Source organism: Procambarus clarkii, chromosome 70, assembly GCF_040958095.1.
Source record: "Procambarus clarkii isolate CNS0578487 chromosome 70, FALCON_Pclarkii_2.0, whole genome shotgun sequence".
Taxonomy (NCBI): Eukaryota; Metazoa; Arthropoda; class Malacostraca; order Decapoda; family Cambaridae; genus Procambarus; species Procambarus clarkii.
In genome coordinates this window covers 16938028-16961710 of record NC_091219.1, presented here as the reverse complement: position 1 = coordinate 16961710, position 23683 = coordinate 16938028, and the positions used below count along the sequence as shown (strand labels likewise).

The following is a 23683-nucleotide window of genomic DNA, read 5'->3' as shown; positions in this document are numbered from 1 at the left end:
CAAATTTCTTATACAATGTATTTTTTATACTTTCTTACAATGTATTTTTTTATACTTTCCTACAATGTATTTTTTATACTTTCTTACAATGTATTTTTTTATACTTTCTTACAATGTACCTGTAAATATTTTGTTAATTTTGCTAGAAATTACCTTCTTAAAACTCTATGTTAGATCAAGGATCTGCCCGAGATGCCATGTGTGCTAGTAGTGGCTTTACAAGACTGTAAAACTGCAAGTGTCTGCACCTTACCTTGAGGTTACCTTGAGGTGCTTCCTGGGCTTAGCGTCCCCGCGGCCCGGTCGTCGACCAGGCCTCCTGGTTAATCTGGATAAATACCCAGCCTTCCTTTCTCCTCCCATGCATCGCACGACGTCGTAAAAGATATTTTTTTTGACAAGTCCTGCGTGACAAGTCCTTGTTTTTGACAAGTCCTGCGTGACAAGTCCTTGTTTGTGACAAGTCCTGCGTGACAAGTCCTTGTCGCGTAGACAAGCAAAACACAATAACACAGGTTACACCAATCAGTGATAATCAGTAACACTGCCCCCAAAATCACAACCCACACAATTGCAATTAATAATTAATAATCCCACATATTAATTAATAGCACAGTAATCACAGATCTAACAGTATTTATGTCATGGTTGACTTTAATTTTAGTGGAATAAACTGGGTGAACAAAACAGGGAATAATGAAGCAGAAGATTTTCTAGAATTAATTGATGATTGCTTTCTTACGCAACACATTAAGGAACCAACGCGGGGATATAATATTTTAGATTTAGTGTTAACTAACAGGGAAACACAAATTAAGGACATCGAAATAGAGAGTGAGCTAGGGAACAGTGATCATAAAGAAATGAGATTTAATATAGAATGGAATAAATCTGGAGGAAAAAATTCTGTTAAAGTGCCTGATTTTCGAAAAGCTGATTTCAATTGTCGGAAAATCCGACACCAATTACTAATATCATACAAGCAGATAATATTGCTGCATTGTATAAACAAGTTAACCCATAGAAAATGTAATTTGTAGTGGAATTTTCCGTCTATAGAAAGCGGGATATCATTACCACATACTATTATAATTTCACCAGCTATTCTGCTGGGAATTATTCTTAAATACATTAGTCTTTGGACTTTACCATCATAAAAACATCTCATATAAATTAACTTAATTATCAATATTAAAATAAAGTAAATGTGACCATTCAATCAGTTACTGACATCTCTACAAAGTGAGGGAGGCGTCAGTGGTGAGGGAGTGGTCAGCCATTGTTATTGTTCTTAGACCAGAGGCTCACGGGTGTCATATATTAGGATTCTGGCTTCATAGCTAGCGCCCTTTTGACAGGTCAAGACGAGGAAGCATGCTTTGTGTATCAGTTACCAGGGTGATGGAAGCTGCCTCACAAGAGGAAAATTTGGTGTCTACATCCTGGTTATATCTGATGGACCTGCTGTACAATAAGATAAGGAACCTCTTCAATGTTTAACAATATATGTAGTTTAATACTATAGTTTGATTGGCTGCATATATATAAATTCAATATAAACCCCCCTAATGTGTAGTGGATCGATTTGTGAGATTATTGCAGAAATACAGTCCACATAACATCCTACCAATTGCTATCGAAATATATAAATTAACGTAAATATAAATTCAATATAAATTCATATAAATCAAATAATATAAATCTCACAGGTCGGTTCCCACATCAATAGCCTAAGAATTTTTTTGGGTCAAATAGATTGGAATATCTTGGGAATGGGGTGTGGGCTAGACCCAGCGACAGGTGACGTAAAAGGGGATTTCGATGTGGATTCAAAATATAACCTATTTAAAAATATTCTAAGCAAAGCCCAGGAACGTAGTATACCATATAAATTGAATAGATCGAATACTAATGACCCAAAGTGGACAACAAAGGATCTGAAGAACCTTATAGGTGAAAAGAGAGCGTGGTACAAAAGGATTAAGAATGGGGAAGTTAGTTTAGAAGAGGAATTCGCACAACCGGTTAGAAATGTTAAAACTGAGATAAGGAAAGCAAAAAGAAACTATAAAGTTCGCATAGAAGGGCAAGCGAAGACAAATCCTAAAGAGTTTTTTTTCAGTTATATCGAAATAAGACTAGGGAAAGGATAGGTCCATTAAAAACTGAAACAGGTCAAATAACGGATAATTACGAGGAGATGAGTAGTATTTTTAATAAATATTTTAAATCTGTATTTACTAAAGACGAACTTAACAATATGCCTTCAGCCGAACAAGTCTATGTGAGTGGGAACGAGGACATGTTGACTAGTTTGGCAGTTACCAGGGAGGATGTTCTTAAACAAAGAGTAAAACTAAAACCAAATAAATCCCCAGGGCCGGATGAAGTGTTTGCCAGGGTGCTTAAAGAATGAAAAGAGGAGCTTTCCGAGCCACTGTCTACCATATTTAATAAATCAATAGTCAGGCAGAGTGCCAGAGTTATGGAAGGTTGCTAATGTGGTGCCCACACCTCCCAGCCCGCCCCCACACCCCCCAGCCCGACCCCCACACCTCCAGCCCGCCCCCACACCCCCCAGCCCGCCCCCCACACCCCCAGTCTCCCCCCCAAACCTTCAGCCCACCCCCACACCTCCAGCCCGTCCCCCACACCCCCCAGACCCAGCCCGCCCCCCCACCCCCCAGCCCACCCCCCACCCCCCAGCCCGACCCCCCCACCCCCCAGCCCGACCCCCCCACCCCCCAGCCCGCCCCCCCACTGGTGACTGTGTGACTGGTCACACAGTCGCCAGTCACACAGTCACCAGTCACACAGTCGTCATCTCGGCAACACTTAATCTCTGCTTGTGATATTTTTAAGTGACACCTTTATTAGCGGGTGTGGCATAAGTGACGGGAAGGAGTGCGGCTCCACACCTCCACCACCACACCACCACACCTCCCCACCACCACCACACCACCACACCTCCCCACCACCACCACCACCACACTACCACCTCCCTACCACCACCTCCCCACCACCACCAGGGTAGAAATAGCCTAAGCTACTCTATCCCTTTGAGATGTTTTTTATTGTCTCAATAAACGTACTTGAACTTGAAACCCGCCACCATCACGCGCGCCGTTTGGAAACTCCTAAACAATCTTTCCGAGATGTGGAGGCTCTCTGGGGGAGAGTAGCTGGGCTTTGGTTCACCAAGCTCTTGCGTGTCTACTGAAGAAACTTATACATCATTCCTAGATTATGGCCGTGAAGTCTGCATTTATTAAGCACTTTACGAACGTCTAAACTTCATAACCCAATATTGTTATTATAGACAACCTCGTAGCGCTTCGGAGCTCGTAAACTGTTTAGTAAATGTAAACTAAGCTGCCATGATTGAGAAAAGATGTCCAAGTGTCGTAAGATGGCACTTAAATCCTCCATGAATCCGGGTGTTGGGGCAGTTGGTCGCGAGAACACGACAAATCCAAGCACAGGTGAAGGCGACACATTGCTACGTAACTAGACAATAATGTACAAGAAGTCTTACTAAGTCCCCATGACATTTGCACTGTCACGATGTTTGAACACAATTATATTTTAGACAATTAGTAAAGATGAACACCTCGCTACAACCCGGGGTGCCCAGTCGCCCCCGGTGGGACAGTAACTTCCTCGCAATATTAAACAAACAAAAAAATGAGTTCATGCAAAATGTTTTAATGTATTATTTTATTATTTACTTTCTTGATCCAGTGTTGCAAGAGTTAAGATCCAGTAGAGCGAGTTGGGTGCCCGCAGGCAGTGATGATATGGCTAAGGCCATGCTGATAACTAGCATGGCATAAAAGCATTAGCCCATATTACCATCTACGATAGATAATATGGATGAAGTTAGTTTAATATGTTAGAAATGATGCCGTAAGAAATCTAACGTTATTCCTATCAACTGTGGCGTTGCTACTTTTAAAACGCCTGAACTAAAACTACCAGGTACAGATTACAGTAAAATATTCTGAAAATCCCCTGGATTATTTTAAATATTTAAACGGGCCGGGTGGCAACTTGTCGGCCACCATCAAAGACCCGGAAAGTGGCAGACCTTGGCTTTCCTCCCTGTGAGGAAAGCTATTTAGTCAACCCTTCAGTCTATTTCATGAGTCTCCCCTTGACACCCATGCATGCAAGCTCGTCCAGGATCGCAATCCCCTGTGCTTTGTCGAAGGCTCTTTTGATGTCAACAAATACGGAGTACTTAGCTGTGTCATTAGCCAAGTAATTAACTATACAATTTGCTGTGCTCCGTCCTTTAACAAATCTATTGACCCCCTCCCATTAGCTTGCCTATTTACCAGTGAACACCAGTGACGTATGGTATACCAATATTGCAATGGGTGGTATGGTATACCAGCATAGCATAAGGGCTGGTATGGTATACCAGTATTGTGATGGGTGATGGTATACCAATATAGCTTAAGGGCTGGTATGGTATACCAGTATTGTGATGGGTGATGGTATAGCTTAAGGGCTGGTATGGTATACCAGTATTGTGATGGGTGATGGTATAGCTTAAGGGCTGGTATGGTATACCAGTATAGCTTAAGGACTGGTATACCACACCACACAGTCACTATACAAGACACTTTACATCTATGGTGAGTTGCACAGTTACTAGTCTTGCTCCACACCCACCCAACTGGGCGGCAGTTTTAGTCATGTGCTCCACACCCACCCAACTGGGCGGCAGCTTTACAGTCATGTGCTCCACACCCACCGAACTGGGCGGCAGTTTTACAGTCATGTGCTCCACACCCACCCAACTGGGCGGCAGCTTTACAGTCATGTGCTCCACACCCACCCAACTGGGCGGCAGTTTTACAGTCATGTGCTCCACACCCACCGAACTGGGCGGCAGTTTTACAGTCATGTGCTCCACACCCACCCAACTGGGCGGCAGCTTTACAGTCATGTGCTCCACACCCACCCAACTGGGCGGCAGCTTTACAGTCATGTGCTCCACACCCACCCAACTGGGCGGCAGCTTTACAGTCATGTGCTCCACACCCACCCAACTGGGCGGCAGCTTTACAGTCATGTGCTCCACACCCACCCAACTGGGCGGCAGCTTTACAGTCATGTGCTCCACACCCACCCAACTGGGCGGCAGCGTTACAGTCATGTGCTCCACACCCACCCAACTGGGCGGCAGCTTTACAGTCATGTACTCCACACCCACCCAACTGGGCGGCAGCTTTACAGTCATGTGCTCCACACCCACCCAACTGGGCGGCAGCTTTACAGTCATGTGCAGGCTGCACCTACAGTAAGCAAATAATGGATACTTCGCTAAGATTCCAAACAGCACATCATTATGAATGAAGAACTTACACATTTCTTGGACTCCATTGATGGTGTTATCTCTGAATTCCGCGATTTTTTCACATTCCATTATATAATGACGCAAAGTATGCGAATAGTTCTGCTGACAGAGTTTACATTTAGTCAAATCTACATCAGCAGATGTTGCAAACTCCCAGAGGTACTTGTAGCCGAGCCTAAGCCTAGCAGTGGTAACATCTAGAAGTCTGCTAACCTTATGACCCATAGACGTGCGCTACTTCCTGCATAATAGAATGATAGATGGAGGAACTGGTGTGACTTTCAATTTTCCTCAAGTCTACAAGAATTTGTTGATGTTCCCGGAATATTACTGCCTGTAGACTGCTAGTGTAGTGAACGGGTTGGTATATGGTATACCAGTATGGTGAGGGGTGGTGTGGTATACTAGTATAGTGAGGGGTGGTGTGGTATACCAGTATAGTGAGGGGTGGTGTGGTATACCAGTATAGTGAGGGGCGGTGTGGTATACCAGTATAGTGAGGGGTGGTGTGGTATACTAGTATGGTGAGGGGTGGTGTGGTATACCAGTATAGTGAGTGGTGGTGTGGTATACTAGTATGGTGAGGGGTGGTGTGGTATACTAGTATGGTGAGGGGTGGTGTGGTATACTAGTATGGTGAGGGGTGGTGTGGTATACTAGTATGGTGAGGGGTGGTGTGGTATACCAGTATGGTGAGGGGTGGTGTGGTATACCAGTATGGTGAGGGGTGGTGTGGTATACCAGTATGGTGAGGGGTGGTGTGGTATACCAGTATAGTAAGGGGATGGTGTGGTATACCAGTATAGTAAGGGGGTGGTGTGGTATACCAGTATAGTAAGGGGGCGGTGTGGTATACCAGTATAGTGAGGGGTGGTGTGGTATACCAGTATAGTAAGGGACGGTGTGGTATACCAGTATAGTAAGGGGGCGGTGTGGTATACCAGTATAGTGAGGGATGGTGTAGTGTGCGCATCATCACCTTCCACTGTTGTTGTGGGCGAGCAGTTCTCCCGCCATCATAATAAACTCTCAGTCGCCCATACCGCTCACCGGGAACAAAAAATATTGGAATTGGAACTCCTTAATGTTCATATTTTAATATAGTTTCGTGAATAAGAGGACGAAGTTTAAATTATTTTCTGCGGAGAATCAGTGAAATGTTTTCTTTTATGCGCGAAACGACAAAATAGTATTGAATGTCGATATTCAAGTTTTCTTTATATACCCAGGTCGATGACACGATGGCGCTCTCGGGTTTCATAGGGTAAGAGCCGCAAATACATCCTCCCTGGGCTTATTCTTAGGTTCTCTCGTTGCAAATGGGAGGCAGACACGCTTCCAAGATGAGAGATGCTAGGTTGAGGTTGTGGTGAGAGAGGGTGAGGATGGGGTGTGAGGTGAACCCTCTCAGGTGGAGGTGAGCAGCGTCGCGAGCTGACGGCCCGTCACTATGATAATGCTCTTCGGCTACCAAGAGCAATCTCTGCCGGCCGGAGGGCGATGTGATTCCTACAATGGTTTTCTGGTTGTAGTTCCTTTTTTAGACATTTAAGATGGAGAGGTGGGTATGTAAGGTAGGGAAGATAAGGGTTAGGGTGCGACAGGAAGACAGGAAGAGGGAGGGAGCGAGGGTGCCAGGCAAGGGCAGCACCAGCAGCCTCAAGGTATTTTTAGTGTGCCTCGTGGCTGGTGTAGTGGTGGCGGCTCCTCCCCGCCTGGCTGGGACCACCACCACCACTGCTGTTGGTGCTCCTACTGCTGTACTGCACTCTCCTGCCCGCTCTAGTGGTGGTGAACGCCGCCTGTGTGGGTTGAAGGTTGGCACCTTACGCTGGCACCCGCACTGCGCCCGGCCGGCGTGGGAAGTGAGAGGAGGAGAGTGGCACCGAGACGGGTGAGAGCGGTCTTTCCCATCCACCACGTGTTGTTGAAGAGCCTAGTCAGTGTTGAGGCGGAACTCACCACCATCAGCCGCTGTTACCACGCCCACCACCCACACACCCGCCGGGTGCTGCTGGCCCGCCCGCACATACTTCACCACTCTGGCAGGCCTATATACGCCCCCGCCTCACCAACGTGCCTTATTAGTGTCATACCTGGTGTGTGCGTTTTCGAGAGGGGATCGTGTTCGACTGTGACCACCTCTGATGAAACGAGAGGTATAGTGAAGCTTGTGATGTCACAGTGAACGCCTGTGCACTGTGTCTCGGATATGGTCTTACTGATCCACCCATAAAGACGAGCGGAGAGGATTTACAAACTTCAGTCTTGTGGTTCTTCATGGTAAGTGTTGAATGGTCTCTCTGTAGCCAACTTTGACGTAACCAGTAAACTAACTTAACACCAATACAAAATATTTTGCTTATGGCATATAGATGACCGATGTGTACCCGACACTCATTAATTCAGCAGCCTGTTGATGTGTTTTGACTAGTGTCGCCATGAGATGAAAGCCAGCAAGTGATTTAATAGCCAGGGTGTGGAGCGGAGGTTGACACACCACCCTCTGCAAGTGCCCCTCTTTCTCACCTGGCACACAAAAACTTGTAGATTGCAAAGTGCTTTGAAGTAATGCACTTGATGTCCCAGCAAGCAGTGACTTTATTTCTAGTGCAGCTGCCTCTGATGACCCCTCGAGGGCTGGGTAGGTCGCCCCTCCGATGACCCCTCGAGGGCTGGGTAGGCCGCCCCTCTGATGACCCCTCGAGGGCTGGGTAGGCCGCCCCTCTGATGACCCCTCGAGGGCTGGGTAGGCCGCCCCTCTGATGACCCCTCGAGGGCTAGGTAGGCCGTCCCTCTGATGACCCCTCGAGGGCTGGGGTAGGCCGCCCCTCTGATGACCCCTCGAGGGCTGGGTAGGCCGCCCCTCCGATGACCCCTCGAGGGCTGGGTAGGCCGCCCCTCTGATGACCCCTCGAGGGCTGGGTAGGCCGCCCCTCTGATGACCCCTCGAGGGCTGGGTAGGCCGCCCCTCTGATGACCCCCTCGAGGGCTGGGGTAGGCCGCCCCTCTGATGACCCCTCGAGGGCTGGGTAGGCCGCCCCTCTGATGACCCCTCGAGGGCTGGGTAGGCCGCCCCTCTGATGACCCCCTCGAGGGCTGGGTAGGCCGCCCCTCTGATGACCCCCTCGAGGGCTGGGGTAGGCCGCCCCTCTGATGACCCCTCGAGGGCTGGGTAGGCCGCCCCTCTGATGACCCCCTCGAGGGCTGGGTAGGCCGCCCCTCTGATGACCCCCTCGAGGGCTGGGTAGGCCGCCCCTCTGATGACCCCCTCGAGGGCTGGGTAGGCCGCCCCTCTGATGACCCCCTCGAGGGATGGGGTAGGCCGCCCCTCTGATGACCCCTCGAGGGCTGGGTAGGCCGCCCCTCTGATGACCCCCCGAGGGCTGGGTAGGCCGCCCCTCTGATGACCCCCTCGAGGGCTGGGTAGGCCGCCCCTCTGATGACCCCCCGAGGGCTGGGTAGGCCGCCCCTCTGATGACCCCTCGAGGGCTGGGTAGGCCGCCCCTCTGATGACCCCCCGAGGGCTGGGTAGGCCGCCCCTCTGATGACCCCTCGAGGGCTGGGTAGGCCGCCCCTCTGATGACCCCTCGAGGGCTGGGTAGGCCGCCCCTCTGATGACCCCCCGAGGGCTGGGTAGGCCGCCCCTCTGATGACCCCCCGAGGGCTGGGTAGGCCGCCCCTCTGATGACCCCCCGAGGGCTGGGTAGGCCGCCCCTCTGATGACCCCTCGAGGGCTGGGTAGGCCGCCCCTCTGATGACCCCTCGAGGGCTGGGTAGGCCGCCCCTCTGATGACCCCCCGAGGGCTGGGTAGGCCGCCCCTCTGATGACCCCCCGAGGGCTGGGTAGGCCGAGGGTCAGCAAAGTGGAATACAATAAAGATATTGTATTTCTCGGCTGAGCCTGAGATATACAATATATTCTTACCTTAAAGCCCCGTTGAGCGAGTTCTTTTCCATGAAGTTCACAGCCTGGCTACGGGTCGGATCAGTCTGGAGGTTTTTACCATTGTTGTGCTACCTTCTTTGTAAATTAAAGTTGTGTCTATAGTTTTTAGTGTCCGTTTGTTGTCACTTGTTACTATACGTTTTCTCCATATGTTACACCCTCTTTCACTTAACATTAAATTCAATGTCTTATTGTTTTTTTAGATTCAGCTACTCTGAACAAAATGTACCAAGTAGCACGGGCTATGGTGAGCCCGTAAGTGGTCAATGTCTTGGGTGCCAGAATCATCAGAGGTGCTTGAATCAGTTTACATAAATTAATATAATCTAACTTAATAATAACTTTTTCATTCCGGTGACTGGCTTTAACATCATCCGTAAAATTCTGTTAATGTTTTAATGAGGCTAAAACGCGCCATCCGACCTAACAGTTACCGAAAACCACTTCCTTAATCTTCTACTTAAACTTTTATGACGAAACTCTTGAAATACATAAGCAGAGTGCAGATGAAAACTCACAATAACGTGGCTGAAAAATGTTGACCAAACCACACACTAGAAATTAAAGAGACGACGACGTTTCGGTCCATCCTGGACCATTATCAAGTCGATTGTATCACGACGAAACGTCGTCGTCTCTTCAATTTATATTGTGGTGTTTGGTTAACATAAGCAGAGTGCTTTCAAGGGTTACCAGGGGTCAAGTATAGTGACGACAGAACAAGCCGAGGTCACCTTGATCAACAAGAACATCAGTCATGACGACAATCGCTCTTCCAGTGCGCATGCAACCCGTTCTCGCACTTTCTTACAGTCAATATTGACTTATTAAATACGTGCATATGTGACATACTAAACATACTAGTTTACCTTGAAAAGCTTCATAGAAAACACCGACCTTACCTAACCTTCTTAGCAGGTTATCTTGAGTTGATTTCGGGGCTTTTTTTTAGTGTCCCCGCGGCCCGGTCCTTGACCAGGCCTCCACCCCCAGGAAGCAGCCCGTGACAGCTGACTAACACCCAGGTACCTATTTACTGCTAGGTAACAGGGGCATAGGGATGAAAGAAACTCTGCCCATCGTTTCTCGCTGGCGCCTGGGATCGAACCCGGGACCACAGGATCACAAGTCCAGTGTGCTGTCCGCTCGGCCGACCGGCTCCCCAGTATGTTAAGATAAGCATCTTATTGCTTCGTAATTACAATTATTACTTAACCTATACCTATAATAGGTTAAATATACCTATAATAGGTTAAGTAATAATTGTAATTACGAAGCAATAAGATGCTTATCTTAACATACTAAGAAGGTTAGGTAAGGTCGGTGTTTTCTATGAAGCTTTTCAAGGTAAGCTAGTATGTTTAGTATGTCACATATGCACGTATTTAATAAGTCAATATTGACTATACGAAAGTGCGAGAAGGGGTTGGCGCATGTTCTCTTCGCTTTCCAAACTTCCGAACGGAAAACTTATGCAATATGTTCATACATTCATCTGAGGGATGTGATGATGGCTAATGTTGTAGTGACAGGGATGGAGGAAGGTTGTGATCACGGAGATGTGGTGTACTGACAGCTGTTGTGTGATGTGTGACGTGGTGCTGGTGGTGTGGTGACGGTGGTGTGGTGACGGTGGTGTGGTGACGGTGGTGTGGTGACGGTGGTGTGGTGACGGGGAACCACCACCACAACCGTCACTATTCTTGGACGGAGCTCCAAGGTCACGCCTTGGTCGACGGTGATGGTGATTGTGGTGGTGGTGATGGCGGTGGTGATGGTGGTGTCCCTATCGATGAGTTAGGGGAGACACCTGATGACACCGGGGGCCAGACGGCTGAGTGGACAGCACTCGGGATTCATAGTCCTAAGGTTGCGTGTTTGATCCCCGGCGGAGGCGGAAACAAATGTTCACCTAGCAGTAAATAGGTACATGGGAGTTAGGCAGCTGCTACGGGCTGCTTCCTTGGTGTGTGTAGCAAAAAGGAGGCCTGGTCGAGAACCGGGCCGCGGGGACTCTGAGCCCCGAAATCATCTCAAGATAACTTCAAGATGACGTCCTGGAGTGTGAGGACACCGTCCTGGGGTGTCACAAGACAACCTGGGCCGACACGTCAATACATCCTAGGGTGACACGTGGTAATGTCCTGGGGTCACAGGTGACAGCGTTCTCGGGTGACACGTGACATCAGTCTTAGTGAACGGGTTTTGAGGTCACATGACGGTGGTGTCATGTCCCTTGACACATGACGGTGGTGTCATGTCCCTTGACACATGACGGTGGTGTCATGTCCCTTGACACATGACGGTGGTGTCATGTCCCTTGACACATGACGGTGGTGTCATGTCCCTTGACACATAATGGTGTCAAGGGTCATATGTCATGTCCCTTGACATATGACGGAGGTGTCATGTCCCTTGACACATGACGGTGTCAAGGGTCATATGTCATGTCCCTTGACACATAACGGTGTTCTCATGTCCCTTAGCCCATTTCGGCCAAAAAAAAGTAATGTTATTATTCAAAATCTCTAAATATATTTGGAATGTGTTAGTGTGAGATCACAGCGACCAGTCCCCCACACACAGACATGAAAGGCCAGAGAAGAGGGAGATGAGAGAGAGAGAGCGTCAGGCGTAAGTGGGGTTCCTGCTCCCGGTAGATTAAGACGAATGCAAGCACGACATAAATAGCCTAATCGTGTTTCAAGAGGAGGTTCTGGGGAGGGTGGAGGAAAACATGACAGATTGTCCGGGACGAACAGCAGCCCAGCTTGCTGCAGATTGCATTATACTCTTTGATGCATTTGTATAAATCTCTGATGCGCCCCCATTTGGATTACTGTATCCATGCATGGAGACCACATCTTCAGAAGGACATAGCTGCTCTGGAGAAGGAGCAACACCGGGCAACAAAAATAATTCCAGAGCTAAGTCAACTCACGTATCAGGAACGGTTGGGGACCACAGGGATAAAAATACTGCAAACCAAGCATGACAGGGCGGATCTCATTGAAGCTTTTAAAATATTGAACCATTTTAAGGAAACTGATACAGGAAATTTTTTCAAAAAGGTCAGATGCGACACAAACAATGAGCAACGGTTTCAGGCTCAACAAGCCACAATGTAGGACTGAGAATAGGAGATGCTTCTGTACCCACTGGGTTATAAACCTATAGAACGGCCTACCCGCCGAAGTCGTAAATGCTGAAACTCTTAACTTTTAAAGTACAGCTGGAAAAGATCAAGGCAAATAGAGGGACCTTCGACAAGCCTCCGGCTTCCTGCCCTAGTCGAGGCCAATAGTGTTAGTGGTTCTCAGGTAAATTCAGGTATTATCTATACTGGTGAGGTGACCACCCTCCTCCTCCCCCGGCAGGAAACAGTGCCAGCATCTTGAGTCTCTACTGAACTCTAGGGGTCCACTGGTGCTGGGGTCTACCACCAACACAAGGGGTCCACTGGTGCTGGGGTCTACCATCAACATAAGGGGTCCACTGGTGCTGGGGTCTACCACCAACACAAGGGGTCCACTGGTGCTGGGGTCTACCATCAACACAAGGGGTCCACTGGTGCTGGGGTCTACCATCAACACAAGGGGTCCACTGGCACTGGGGGTCTACCATCAACACAAGGGGTCCACTGGTGCTGGGGGTCTACCATCAACATAAGGATCTACACAAGGATCTACCACAAGGATCTACCACAAGGATCTACCACAAGGATCTACCACAAGGATCTACCACAAGGATCTACCACAAGGATCAACACAAGGATCAACACAAGGATCAACACAAGGATCAACACAAGGATCTATCACAAGGATTTACCACAAGGATCTACCACAAGGATCTACCACAAGGATCTACCACAAGGATCTACACAAGGACCTACACAAGGACCTACACAAGGACCTACACAAGGACCAACACAAGGACCTACACAAGGACCAACACAAGGACCTACACAAGGACCTACACAAGGACCTACACAAGGACCAACACAAGGACCTACACAAGGACCAACACAAGGACCAACACAAGGACCTACACAAGGACCAACACAAGGACCAACACAAGGACCAACACAAGGATCTACACAAGGACCTACACAAGGACCAACACAAGGACCTACACAAGGACCTACACAAGGACCTACACAAGGACCAACACAAGGACCTACACAAGGACCTACACAAGGACCTACACAAGGACCAACACAAGGACCTACACAAGGATCTACACAAGGACCTACACAAGGACCTACACAAGGACCTACACAAGGACCTACACAAGGACCTACACAAGGACCTACACAAGGATCTACACAAGGACCTACACAAGGACCTACACAAGGACCTACACAAGGACCTACACAAGGACCTACACAAGGACCTACACAAGGACCTACACAAGGACCAACACAAGGACCTACACAAGGACCTACACAAGGACCTACACAAGGACCAACACAAGGACCTACACAAGGACCAACACAAGGACCTACACAAGGACCTACACAAGGACCTACACAAGGACCAACACAAGGACCTACACAAGGACCAACACAAGGACCAACACAAGGACCTACACAAGGACCAACACAAGGACCAACACAAGGACCAACACAAGGATCTACACAAGGACCTACACAAGGACCAACACAAGGACCTACACAAGGACCTACACAAGGACCTACACAAGGACCAACACAAGGACCTACACAAGGACCTACACAAGGACCTACACAAGGACCAACACAAGGACCTACACAAGGATCTACACAAGGACCTACACAAGGACCTACACAAGGACCTACACAAGGACCTACACAAGGACCTACACAAGGACCAACACAAGGACCTACACAAGGATCTACACAAGGACCTACACAAGGACCTACACAAGGACCTACACAAGGACCTACACAAGGACCTACACAAGGACCTACACAAGGACCAACACAAGGACCTACACAAGGACCTACACAAGGACCAACACAAGGACCTACACAAGGACCAACACAAGGACCTACACAAGGACCTACACAAGGACCTACACAAGGATCTACACAAGGACCTACACAAGGATCTACACAAGGACCTACACAAGGACCTACACAAGGACCTACACAAGGACCAACACAAGGACCTACACAAGGACCAACACAAGGACCTACACAAGGACCTACACAAGGACCTACACAAGGACCTACACAAGGACCTACACAAGGACCTACACAAGGACCTACACAAGGACCTACACAAGGACCAACACAAGGACCTACACAAGGACCAACACAAGGACCTACACAAGGACCTACACAAGGACCTACACAAGGACCAACACAAGGACCTACACAAGGACCAACACAAGGACCAACACAAGGACCTACACAAGGACCAACACAAGGACCAACACAAGGACCAACACAAGGATCTACACAAGGACCTACACAAGGACCAACACAAGGACCTACACAAGGACCTACACAAGGACCTACACAAGGACCAACACAAGGACCTACACAAGGACCTACACAAGGACCTACACAAGGACCAACACAAGGACCTACACAAGGACCTACACAAGGACCAACACAAGGACCAACACAAGGACCAACACAAGGACCTACACAAGGACCTACACAAGGACCTACACAAGGACCAACACAAGGACCAACACAAGGACCAACACAAGGACCAACACAAGGACCAACACAAGGACCAACACAAGGACCTACACAAGGACCAACACAAGGACCAACACAAGGACCTACACAAGGACCTACACAAGGACCAACACAAGGACCTACACAAGGACCTACACAAGGACCTACACAAGGACCTACACAAGGACCAACACAAGGACCAACACAAGGACCTACACAAGGACCTACACAAGGACCTACACAAGGACCAACACAAGGACCAACACAAGGACCAACACAAGGACCAACACAAGGACCAACACAAGGACCTACACAAGGACCTACACAAGGACCAACACAAGGACCTACACAAGGACCTACACAAGGACCTACACAAGGACCTACACAAGGACCAACACAAGGACCTACACAAGGACCTACACAAGGACCTACACAAGGACCAACACAAGGACCTACACAAGGACCTACACAAGGACCTACACAAGGACCAACACAAGGACCTACACAAGGACCTACACAAGGACCTACACAAGGACCAACACAAGGACCTACACAAGGACCAACACAAGGACCTACACAAGGACCTACACAAGGACCTACACAAGGACCTACACAAGGACCTACACAAGGACCTACACAAGGATCTACACAAGGACCTACACAAGGACCAACACAAGGACCAACACAAGGACCTACACAAGGACCAACACAAGGACCTACACAAGGACCTACACAAGGACCTACACAAGGACCTACACAAGGACCAACACAAGGATCTACACAAGGACCAACACAAGGACCTACACAAGGACCAACACAAGGACCTACACAAGGACCAACACAAGGACCAACACAAGGACCTACACAAGGCTCTGCCATCCACAACGAAGATGGATAAGATAAATTCAGGCCATTTCCGTTTTTTTTTTATAGAGATGATCCTTTAACATGTATTAAAAGTTTCTCTTTTGAAATAGGATGCAAGGTGGATGAGACATTACGGCTAAATATTTAGTTAGTACAATGAGGCCACCAACAGGTATACGGTAGGCCCGCACTCCACAGGTTCCCCGAGGCGACGACTGACATCAACACGATGGAAAAGCAAATATTTACCGCCAACTGCTTCGCCGGGTGTCACCTGCGTCAATAAACACGTCAGCAACCCCCGACGCTTCACCTGCCCAAGACGGTGATAAAAAGTCTCCACAGCTCCTGAACCTTCCCCAAACATGCCGCTGCGTAGAGCTGTCCGTGGCCGCTATGCACCACCACCCTAGCTATCGTAGAGCTGTGTGTGGCCGCTATGCACCACCACCCTAGCTATCGTAGAGCTGTGTGTGGCCGCTATGCACCACCACCCTAGCTATCGTAGAGCTGTGTGTGGCCGCTATGCACCACCACCCTAGCTATCGTAGAGCTGTGTGTGGCCGCTATGCACCACCACCCTAGCTATCGTAGAGCTGTGTGTGGCCGCTATGCACCACCACCCTAGCCACCGTAGAGCTGTGTGTGGCCGCTATGCACCACCACCCTAGCCACCACTGGCGACACATCCAACCATAATACAGATTTTTGGTTGTTGTTGTTGTTGTTTAACATTCAGCTACTGGGAACAAAAGTTGCAAGTAGCACGGGCTATGGTGACCCCGTAGTGGACTTACCTGGCACAGGAGCGGGGCTGTAACTGGGATTTTTCGATTAAAAGGATCATGTTATATGATTTGTGTTGAGTAGGTGTGGAGTGTTGCATTCTATCGCGGGGTGCTGGGGAGAGGGGGGGGGGTTACCACAGGGGAGGATCACCACAGGGGAGGGAGGCGGTCACTAGATATTTGTGTTAGAGATGATACCTCATAATAATTCTCAGAAAAAACACCCAATTCCTTCTCAATCTCAATAGATGTTTGCCATTCGTCTTAACGTTAATATTTACAAAACAATCGTCTTAATAAATCCAATTCTTTGGTGTTGCCGGGACTCATAGTGAGGAAGGGGAGTCCTTGCGCCTCTCTTAGCGCCCGTGCCTCACCCGGCTAGACCAGGAGCCTAGTTGTTCCTTTCCCAGAGTAAACAGGTTTCCTGCCAGCCTCATTGATCGTCCCGCGAACACGGTGGCGAGGTACACTGACTTGCCTTTTTGTTTCTACGGAGTGATTACATAAATCTGGGTGTGTTTTAATGCGCTTTTCAAGCAGGGACATCGGAGAAAAAGACAGGCCTATGCATGTACACATGCGTACTGAGCGCGAACACGCAAATAGGAACAAATTGGGAAAGCCAACTCAGCCAGATCCGATGTGAAACATGAGTTGTTGTAGTGCGTGATCATATGAACGCATAGAGGTGCGCGAGCGTGTAGACACAGGTTCAGAACCCTGGGCAACAAGACAAGCGAGTGGGTGAGAAAGGGGAGGAGAGGCGAGTCTGAGCCACTGTCTCACATAGCAAAGATCTGTGACATTTTCAAAGGTGGAGCCAAAGTTGCCTGGCACACCTCACGAGTCCTCAGTGGGAAGCTCTCGCGTTCTTTCTGTAAACAAGAATAAATCTGAAAGGGGACATTCTCCTCCCTTTTCCTTGCGGAAAAGACGGACCAGAGAGTGGACCAGAGAGTGGAACCAGAGGAGTGGACCAGCGGGTGGACCAGCGGGTGGACCAGCGGGTGGACCAGCGGCGGTCATGTGGGGTATTCCTAACAGACAGTAATATGCTTTTAATTAGTGAATATATATTTTGCATTTTTATTTACTTCAAATAGTGGACTGTATGTGAATTCAGCCGCCAGATTTAACCTGCACACAGTGGGCGTAGTTTTTTTTTTTTTTTTTTTTTTGTTTTTCATGCAAGGTAAAGACAATAAATATAATAAAATATCACAGAAAGTAAAAACAAATATAGAAGCCACCGGCCAGAAGGACCGCCAGCACAGGACAATAATTAACACAACTGGAGGAACGCACGAGAAACACAGCATACGTCAAGACAAAATCTAAAACAATAACAATAACAAACAAGTAAATAATGTAAGCAAATAAACAAAACTTAGGAACAATATAAAACAAAACAAAGAAAGCACCAACGGAAAGACCGACAACAAAACACATCATAATGTATAAAATGACACATAACACAAGACAATGCTCACACAAACAAACAAACCATAAATATAAACAAAAGGAAAAATAAAAATAAAATACAATACAAGATGGTAATACATGAAGAGAATACACAGGGGAAAGTGACAACACAAATTCAAATACATAAAGAAGAACACACTCTGCAAAACACCGGCCCCTCCACAAACAAAGGGAGAGGCACGGGCACACAAGACAGTAGGGCAAACAAAACGCCAGAGGGGCACACAACACTACAAATAGCAAAAAAAAAAAAAACAGGGAATCAGCGGACATAGTTGCCCGGGAACAAGACCCGTGGGAACCGCACATTGAACGCCTCCCAACGTAACCACCCCCAAGGGTCTCGTTCACCTACCGGGGACGCCATGTCACCCGGAACCCTAGCAACAAACACCCGTAAGCAGGGGACCCAAATGGTATCACTCCTGACGCGAGTAACTGCCACAATCCCCCACATCATGGGAACACCACCACCATGAAATTCCCCCGGCTCGTCATTCAGCAGTAACTCAGCAATCGCCGACCAGTGACCCGGCGGCATCACCGACGCCGGCAACACGTCCCCCAGGTCCCCAACACTTACCCTTACAGGAGGGGGCCGGACATAGGACACCACCACCGGGGCGCCAGCGGCCTCGGGTACACCACCAGACGACTTGCAGGGAACCAGGGCGGCGCGCATCCTTCCGTAATGTCACAACCAGGCCACGCCCAGCACCAGCAACCACACCATACCTGGGAGTGGGAGCCACCACCTCCCACTGTGGAGAGTCCCCAGGCGGAGAAGGAACAGAAGGCACATGGACCTCTGCCACCACCCACCGTGGAGACAGCGACACATCAGGTTCCACACAGTCAACTCCCAAGGACCCACAGTTACCGAATTCCCCAACATCGGCCCAGGCAGACGACGAACGCCTGGAACGCTTGGGCTCCGGCCGGAGATCGCCAGAGCCGGAAGCGGACCCAGAAACACGGGTCCCGCCAGCCGGACGAACCGACGCCCGACGCAGAACGGCAGCAGCCTCTACCACAGGGGGGAGCCGGCCCACACACAGCAGGAGGCTCCGCAGCCACCCCAGCACCCAGCACATCTGGGACCCGAGGCGAGTGTGATGTGCTAGGGTGTGTTGTGTGCTGGGGTGTGTTGTGTGCTGGAGTGTATTGTGTGCTGAGGTGTGGTAGCGCACAACGGTTGCGGTTGTAGTTGTGGTGGAATATGGAAGGTCAAGATCAACCAGGAAGATGTGTTGACACTCCCATAAATAGATGTAAGCGGAGAGTGTGTTGAGTGAGGTGAGCAGAAGCACAGTGCCCTGTAAGGGGGGCGGTGTGAGGGGGCGCTGTGAAGGGAAGGTGGGAGGTAGACGGTCTCATGAAGGAGCTAGAGCCCATACATGGATGGTTGAGCGCCATCTTCACCTGCATCACTAACAAACATCTCTAATCTAGCTTGCTTGAACAAATTTCATTTTGACGTAAAAAAAATTTGTAGATGTACATTTATTTACTTTTTTTTACACCACAGACGTGGTCATACCCAACATATTTACATTTTTCACCTGTCCTGCATACCCCAGAATACATATATTTTTACCTGTCCTACACAGGCAGGGTTAGAGATATTTGTTTACCCCGACGGCCGAGTATATTGGGCACCGCGACTCATCCTGTGAGTGGACAGAGACACACAGTGGTCTCCTACACACAGTGGTCTCCTACACACTGTGGTCTCCTACACACAGTGGTCTCCTACACACTGTGGTCTCCTACACACAGTGGTCTCCTTCACACTGTGGTCTCCTACACACTGTGGTCTCCTACACACTGTGGTCTCCTACACACTGTGGTCTCCTACACACTGTGGTCTCCTAACACACTGTGGTCTCCTACACACTGTGGTCTCCTACACACAGTGGTCTCCTACACACAGTGGTCTCCTACACACAGTGGTCTCCTACACACTGTGGTCTCCTACACACTGTGGTCTCCTACACACTGTGGTCTCCTACACACTGTGGTCTCCTACACACTGTGGTCTCCTACACACAGTGGTCTCCTACACACAGTGGTCTCCTACACACAGTGGTCTCCTACACACTGTGGTCTCCTACACACTGTGGTCTCCTACACACTGTGGTCTCCTACACACTGTGGTCTCCTACACACTGTGGTCTCCTACACACTGTGGTCTCCTACACACTGTGGTCTCCTACACACAGTGGTCTCCTACACACTGCGGTCTCCTACACACTGTGGTCTCCTACACACTGTGGTCTCCTACACACTGTGGTCTCCTACACACAGTGGTCTCCTACACACTGTGGTCTCCTACACACTGTGGTCTCCTACACATAGTGGTCTCCTACACACAGTGGTCTCCTACACACTGTGGTCTCCTACACACTGTGGTCTCCTACACACAGTGGTCTCCTACACACAGTGGTCTCCTACACACTGTGGTCTCCTACACACTGTGGTCTCCTACACACAGTATATATATATATATATATATATATATATATATATATATATATATATATATACCTCTTTATGTTATAAATTACCTATGTATTATGCTTGTATGTCTGCTGTATCAGATGGGCCATTGGGCTACATCGGATGGGCCAATTGGGTGCATCTGATGGGCCAATGGGCCGTCTGCGTTGTCCAAGTATTGTACCTCACCTTACTTCACCACTCTCTCCTGCCTATTTATACCCATCACTCGATCTGTAAAATGATCTTCTGAAGATGTATTTAATATACGAAAGTACTTAAGGAAATTCCTGTTTCATTTTTCCTCCGTGGTCTGACATTGTCACATTCTTAATCACGTGTTTATTTTCGTGATATACACACACACACACACACACATATATATATATATATATATATATATATATATATATATATATATATATATATATATATATATATATATATATATATATATATATATATATAATTACAGTTGAGTAACTCCCGGGTGTATATATATACTGACAGGTGAACAGAGGCATTAAGTAATAGGAAACGTGTCTAAGCATTTCGTCGTGCCAGGGATTCGAACTCTGGGTTCCCTATTGTGAGTTGAGAACGAATTTAACTGTACTAGCAAGACTTTAAGCACTCAACCACAGGAGATTAAAGTGCTTGTACACGCTCACATTTTAATTATAAGAAATGTTACACATCTGTTGCATCACTAGGCCAGTATTGCAGACAGGTCCAGTGTATTATCCAGTGTATTATCCTTTTTGCAGTATTCAGATACTATTTACAGAGTGGCTTATATCTAAACCCAGTTTAGGCGGACCGGGAATTCTGGGAAAGCTGAGAGATACGTGTGTGTTCTAGGTGATTGTACTGTGGTGTGTGTGTTCCAGGTGATTGTACTGTGGTGTGTGTGTTCCAGGTGATTGTACTGTGGTGTGTGTGTTCCAGGTGATTGTACTGTGAACTCCTAGTGTATGTGGTGAAACATTTATAATGTATGTCAGCAGACGTGTGGCCTGCATGCCCTCTGACCCATGGTCGGGGGTGTGTTGATGGTGGGGGGCGACTCTGGGTCACTCCCTCTCTCAATGTCAGGAAACAGTCAGGTTGATGAGCAAGGGGACGTGTTGAAACAAGTGACTTTGGAATTGTAGAACAACAACAAAGTGCAGATTGTCAACTGGTGGGTGGATGCGTCTGCTGAGGCCACAGAGACCTAACCTAACCTAACCTAACCAACCTAACCAACCTAACTGCCCTTGACCCTACATCACCGCCCTCTGCCAGCAAGTAGACGTAGATCCGTTGAGTTAGGTGGCGGTTGGGCAGGAAGAACCTGACCTTGGAGCTCCGCCACTGTCACCAGGTCAGGAAACGGTAGATTTGGCGAAAGGAGAAGAAGGAAGTGGAGAGGAAGAGAGGTGGGTTAGTAAGGAGGAAGCTCTGGCGAGGTGTGCTACTCAACTTGTCAAAAAACTTGGCCAGGAAGTGTTGGGCCAAGATAAAGAGTGATGGCTTGGGAGGAGGGAGGAGCGGGGAATGCTTCAGATGAAGGGGCAGGGAACGGTGCCAAGTTGTGCCACCAGACGAGGCAGGACGACGCCAGGCATGAAGGGGGTAGCTGGGCCAGTGGCACGACCTGGAGGACGACCCGGAGGACGACCTGGAGGACGGAGAAGAGGAGGGGGAGCAGGAAGACCATGATGGGGAGGCAGGGGGAGCATGAGGGGGAGACAGGGGGACCATGATGGGGGAGGCAGGGGGACCATGATGGGGGAGGCAGGGGGACCATGATGGGGGAGGCAGGGGGACCATGATGGGGGAGGCAGGGGGACCATGATGGGGGAGGCAGGGGGAGCATGAGGGGGAGGCAGGGGGAGACAGGGGGACCATGATGGGGGAGGCAGGGGGACCATGATGGGGGAGGCAGGGGGAGACAGGGGGACCATGATGGGGGAGGCAGGGGGACCATGATGGGGGAGGCAGGGGGAACACTCTCACCACTTGAACAGACAGACATAACTTCTTAAAGTTGAGGCGACAGTGGCTGGCGATGGAGAACACAGTAGTTCATGATGGTATCTGGTACTCTTATACCAGAGCACTGAAGCCTAACAAGGATGGGAGACCATCCGGGCACACTAACAAGGATGGGGCACCATCCGGGCACACTAACAAGGATGGGGCACCATCCGGGCACACTAACAAGGATGGGGCACCATCCGGGCACACTAACAAGGATGGGGCACCATCCGGGCACACTAACAAGGATGGGGCACCATCCGGGCACACTAACAAGGATGGGGCACCATCCGGGCACACTAACAAGGATGAGGCACCGTCCGGACACACGACCATTCCTTCTCTCACTCGACCTCATGCTTTTCAAATAACTGGTCCAAGACTCTGAATATATCTGCTGCCTTCCTTGTTGTGTCCTGAGCCTTGCAAAAGAGAAGCTCACATTTTTAATGTTATAATCCAAGACTGTTGCCGTGTTGACAACCCGTCCAACACTTTACACGAGCGGTGAGGCGGAACATGGTCACCCGTCCACCCTGCTCCCCGTGCAGTGGGCGGCGTGAGGGAGTCTACAGTCATGTGCACACAGAAATCACAATTGCGTGATGCATCAAATGAACAAATCCACAAGGGCCGTGACGAGGATTCGAACCTGCGTCCGAGAGCATCCCAGACGCTGCCTTAATCGACTGAGCTACGACATGGTCCAAAAGGAGTTGAAACCGAAGTTCTACTGAACTTACTGGATCCTGCAGCCTCTCCGAGGCACAAACCAGGGTTTTACACAACTCCCCCCATGCACTCGAGCTATGTCAATAGGCCGTGGTCAAGGCGGTGTCCGTCACTCTCATCACAGATTCTGCAACTTCGCTGAGCAACTGTTGTTTCCAGTCCGTATCGCCATGGATATTTGTATCCAAGACGGATTCTTGCTATTACTGATTCTCTCCCGCGTCCTCCTCCTCTTCCTCCATAATGACTGGGATTGCAAGCTGCAACCATGTTGTACCATCGTACAGATTCACTGGTTTGTGAATGGA

The 23683-nt window shown here is 49.0% G+C and overlaps 1 protein-coding gene across 1 annotated transcript; it reads left to right on the top strand.

The window, feature by feature from the left end:
* The first annotated feature begins 6606 nt into the window (after positions 1–6606).
* On the top strand, positions 6607–15929 carry LOC138355971 (ankyrin repeat domain-containing protein 11-like). The gene is made up of 4 exons (XM_069311511.1): positions 6607–6629; positions 9518–9569; positions 12185–12438; positions 13010–15929. The coding sequence occupies exons 1-4, from the start codon at positions 6607–6609 to the stop codon at positions 15927–15929; spliced, it is 3249 nt and encodes a 1082-aa protein (XP_069167612.1).
* Positions 15930–23683: the final 7754 nt, after the last annotated feature.

Bases quoted from the DNA above. Each gene is read 5' to 3' on its own strand.
- LOC138355971 (XM_069311511.1), top strand. From the start codon at position 6,607: ATGGCGCTCTCGGGTTTCATAGG. The intron at 6,630-9,517 runs GTAAGAGCCGCA...TTGTTTTTTTAG, and splicing joins GCGCTCTCGGGTTTCATAGG to ATTCAGCTACTCTGAACAAA. The intron at 12,439-13,009 runs GTAGGACTGAGA...ATCTACCACAAG, and splicing joins CAGGCTCAACAAGCCACAAT to GATCTACCACAAGGATCTAC.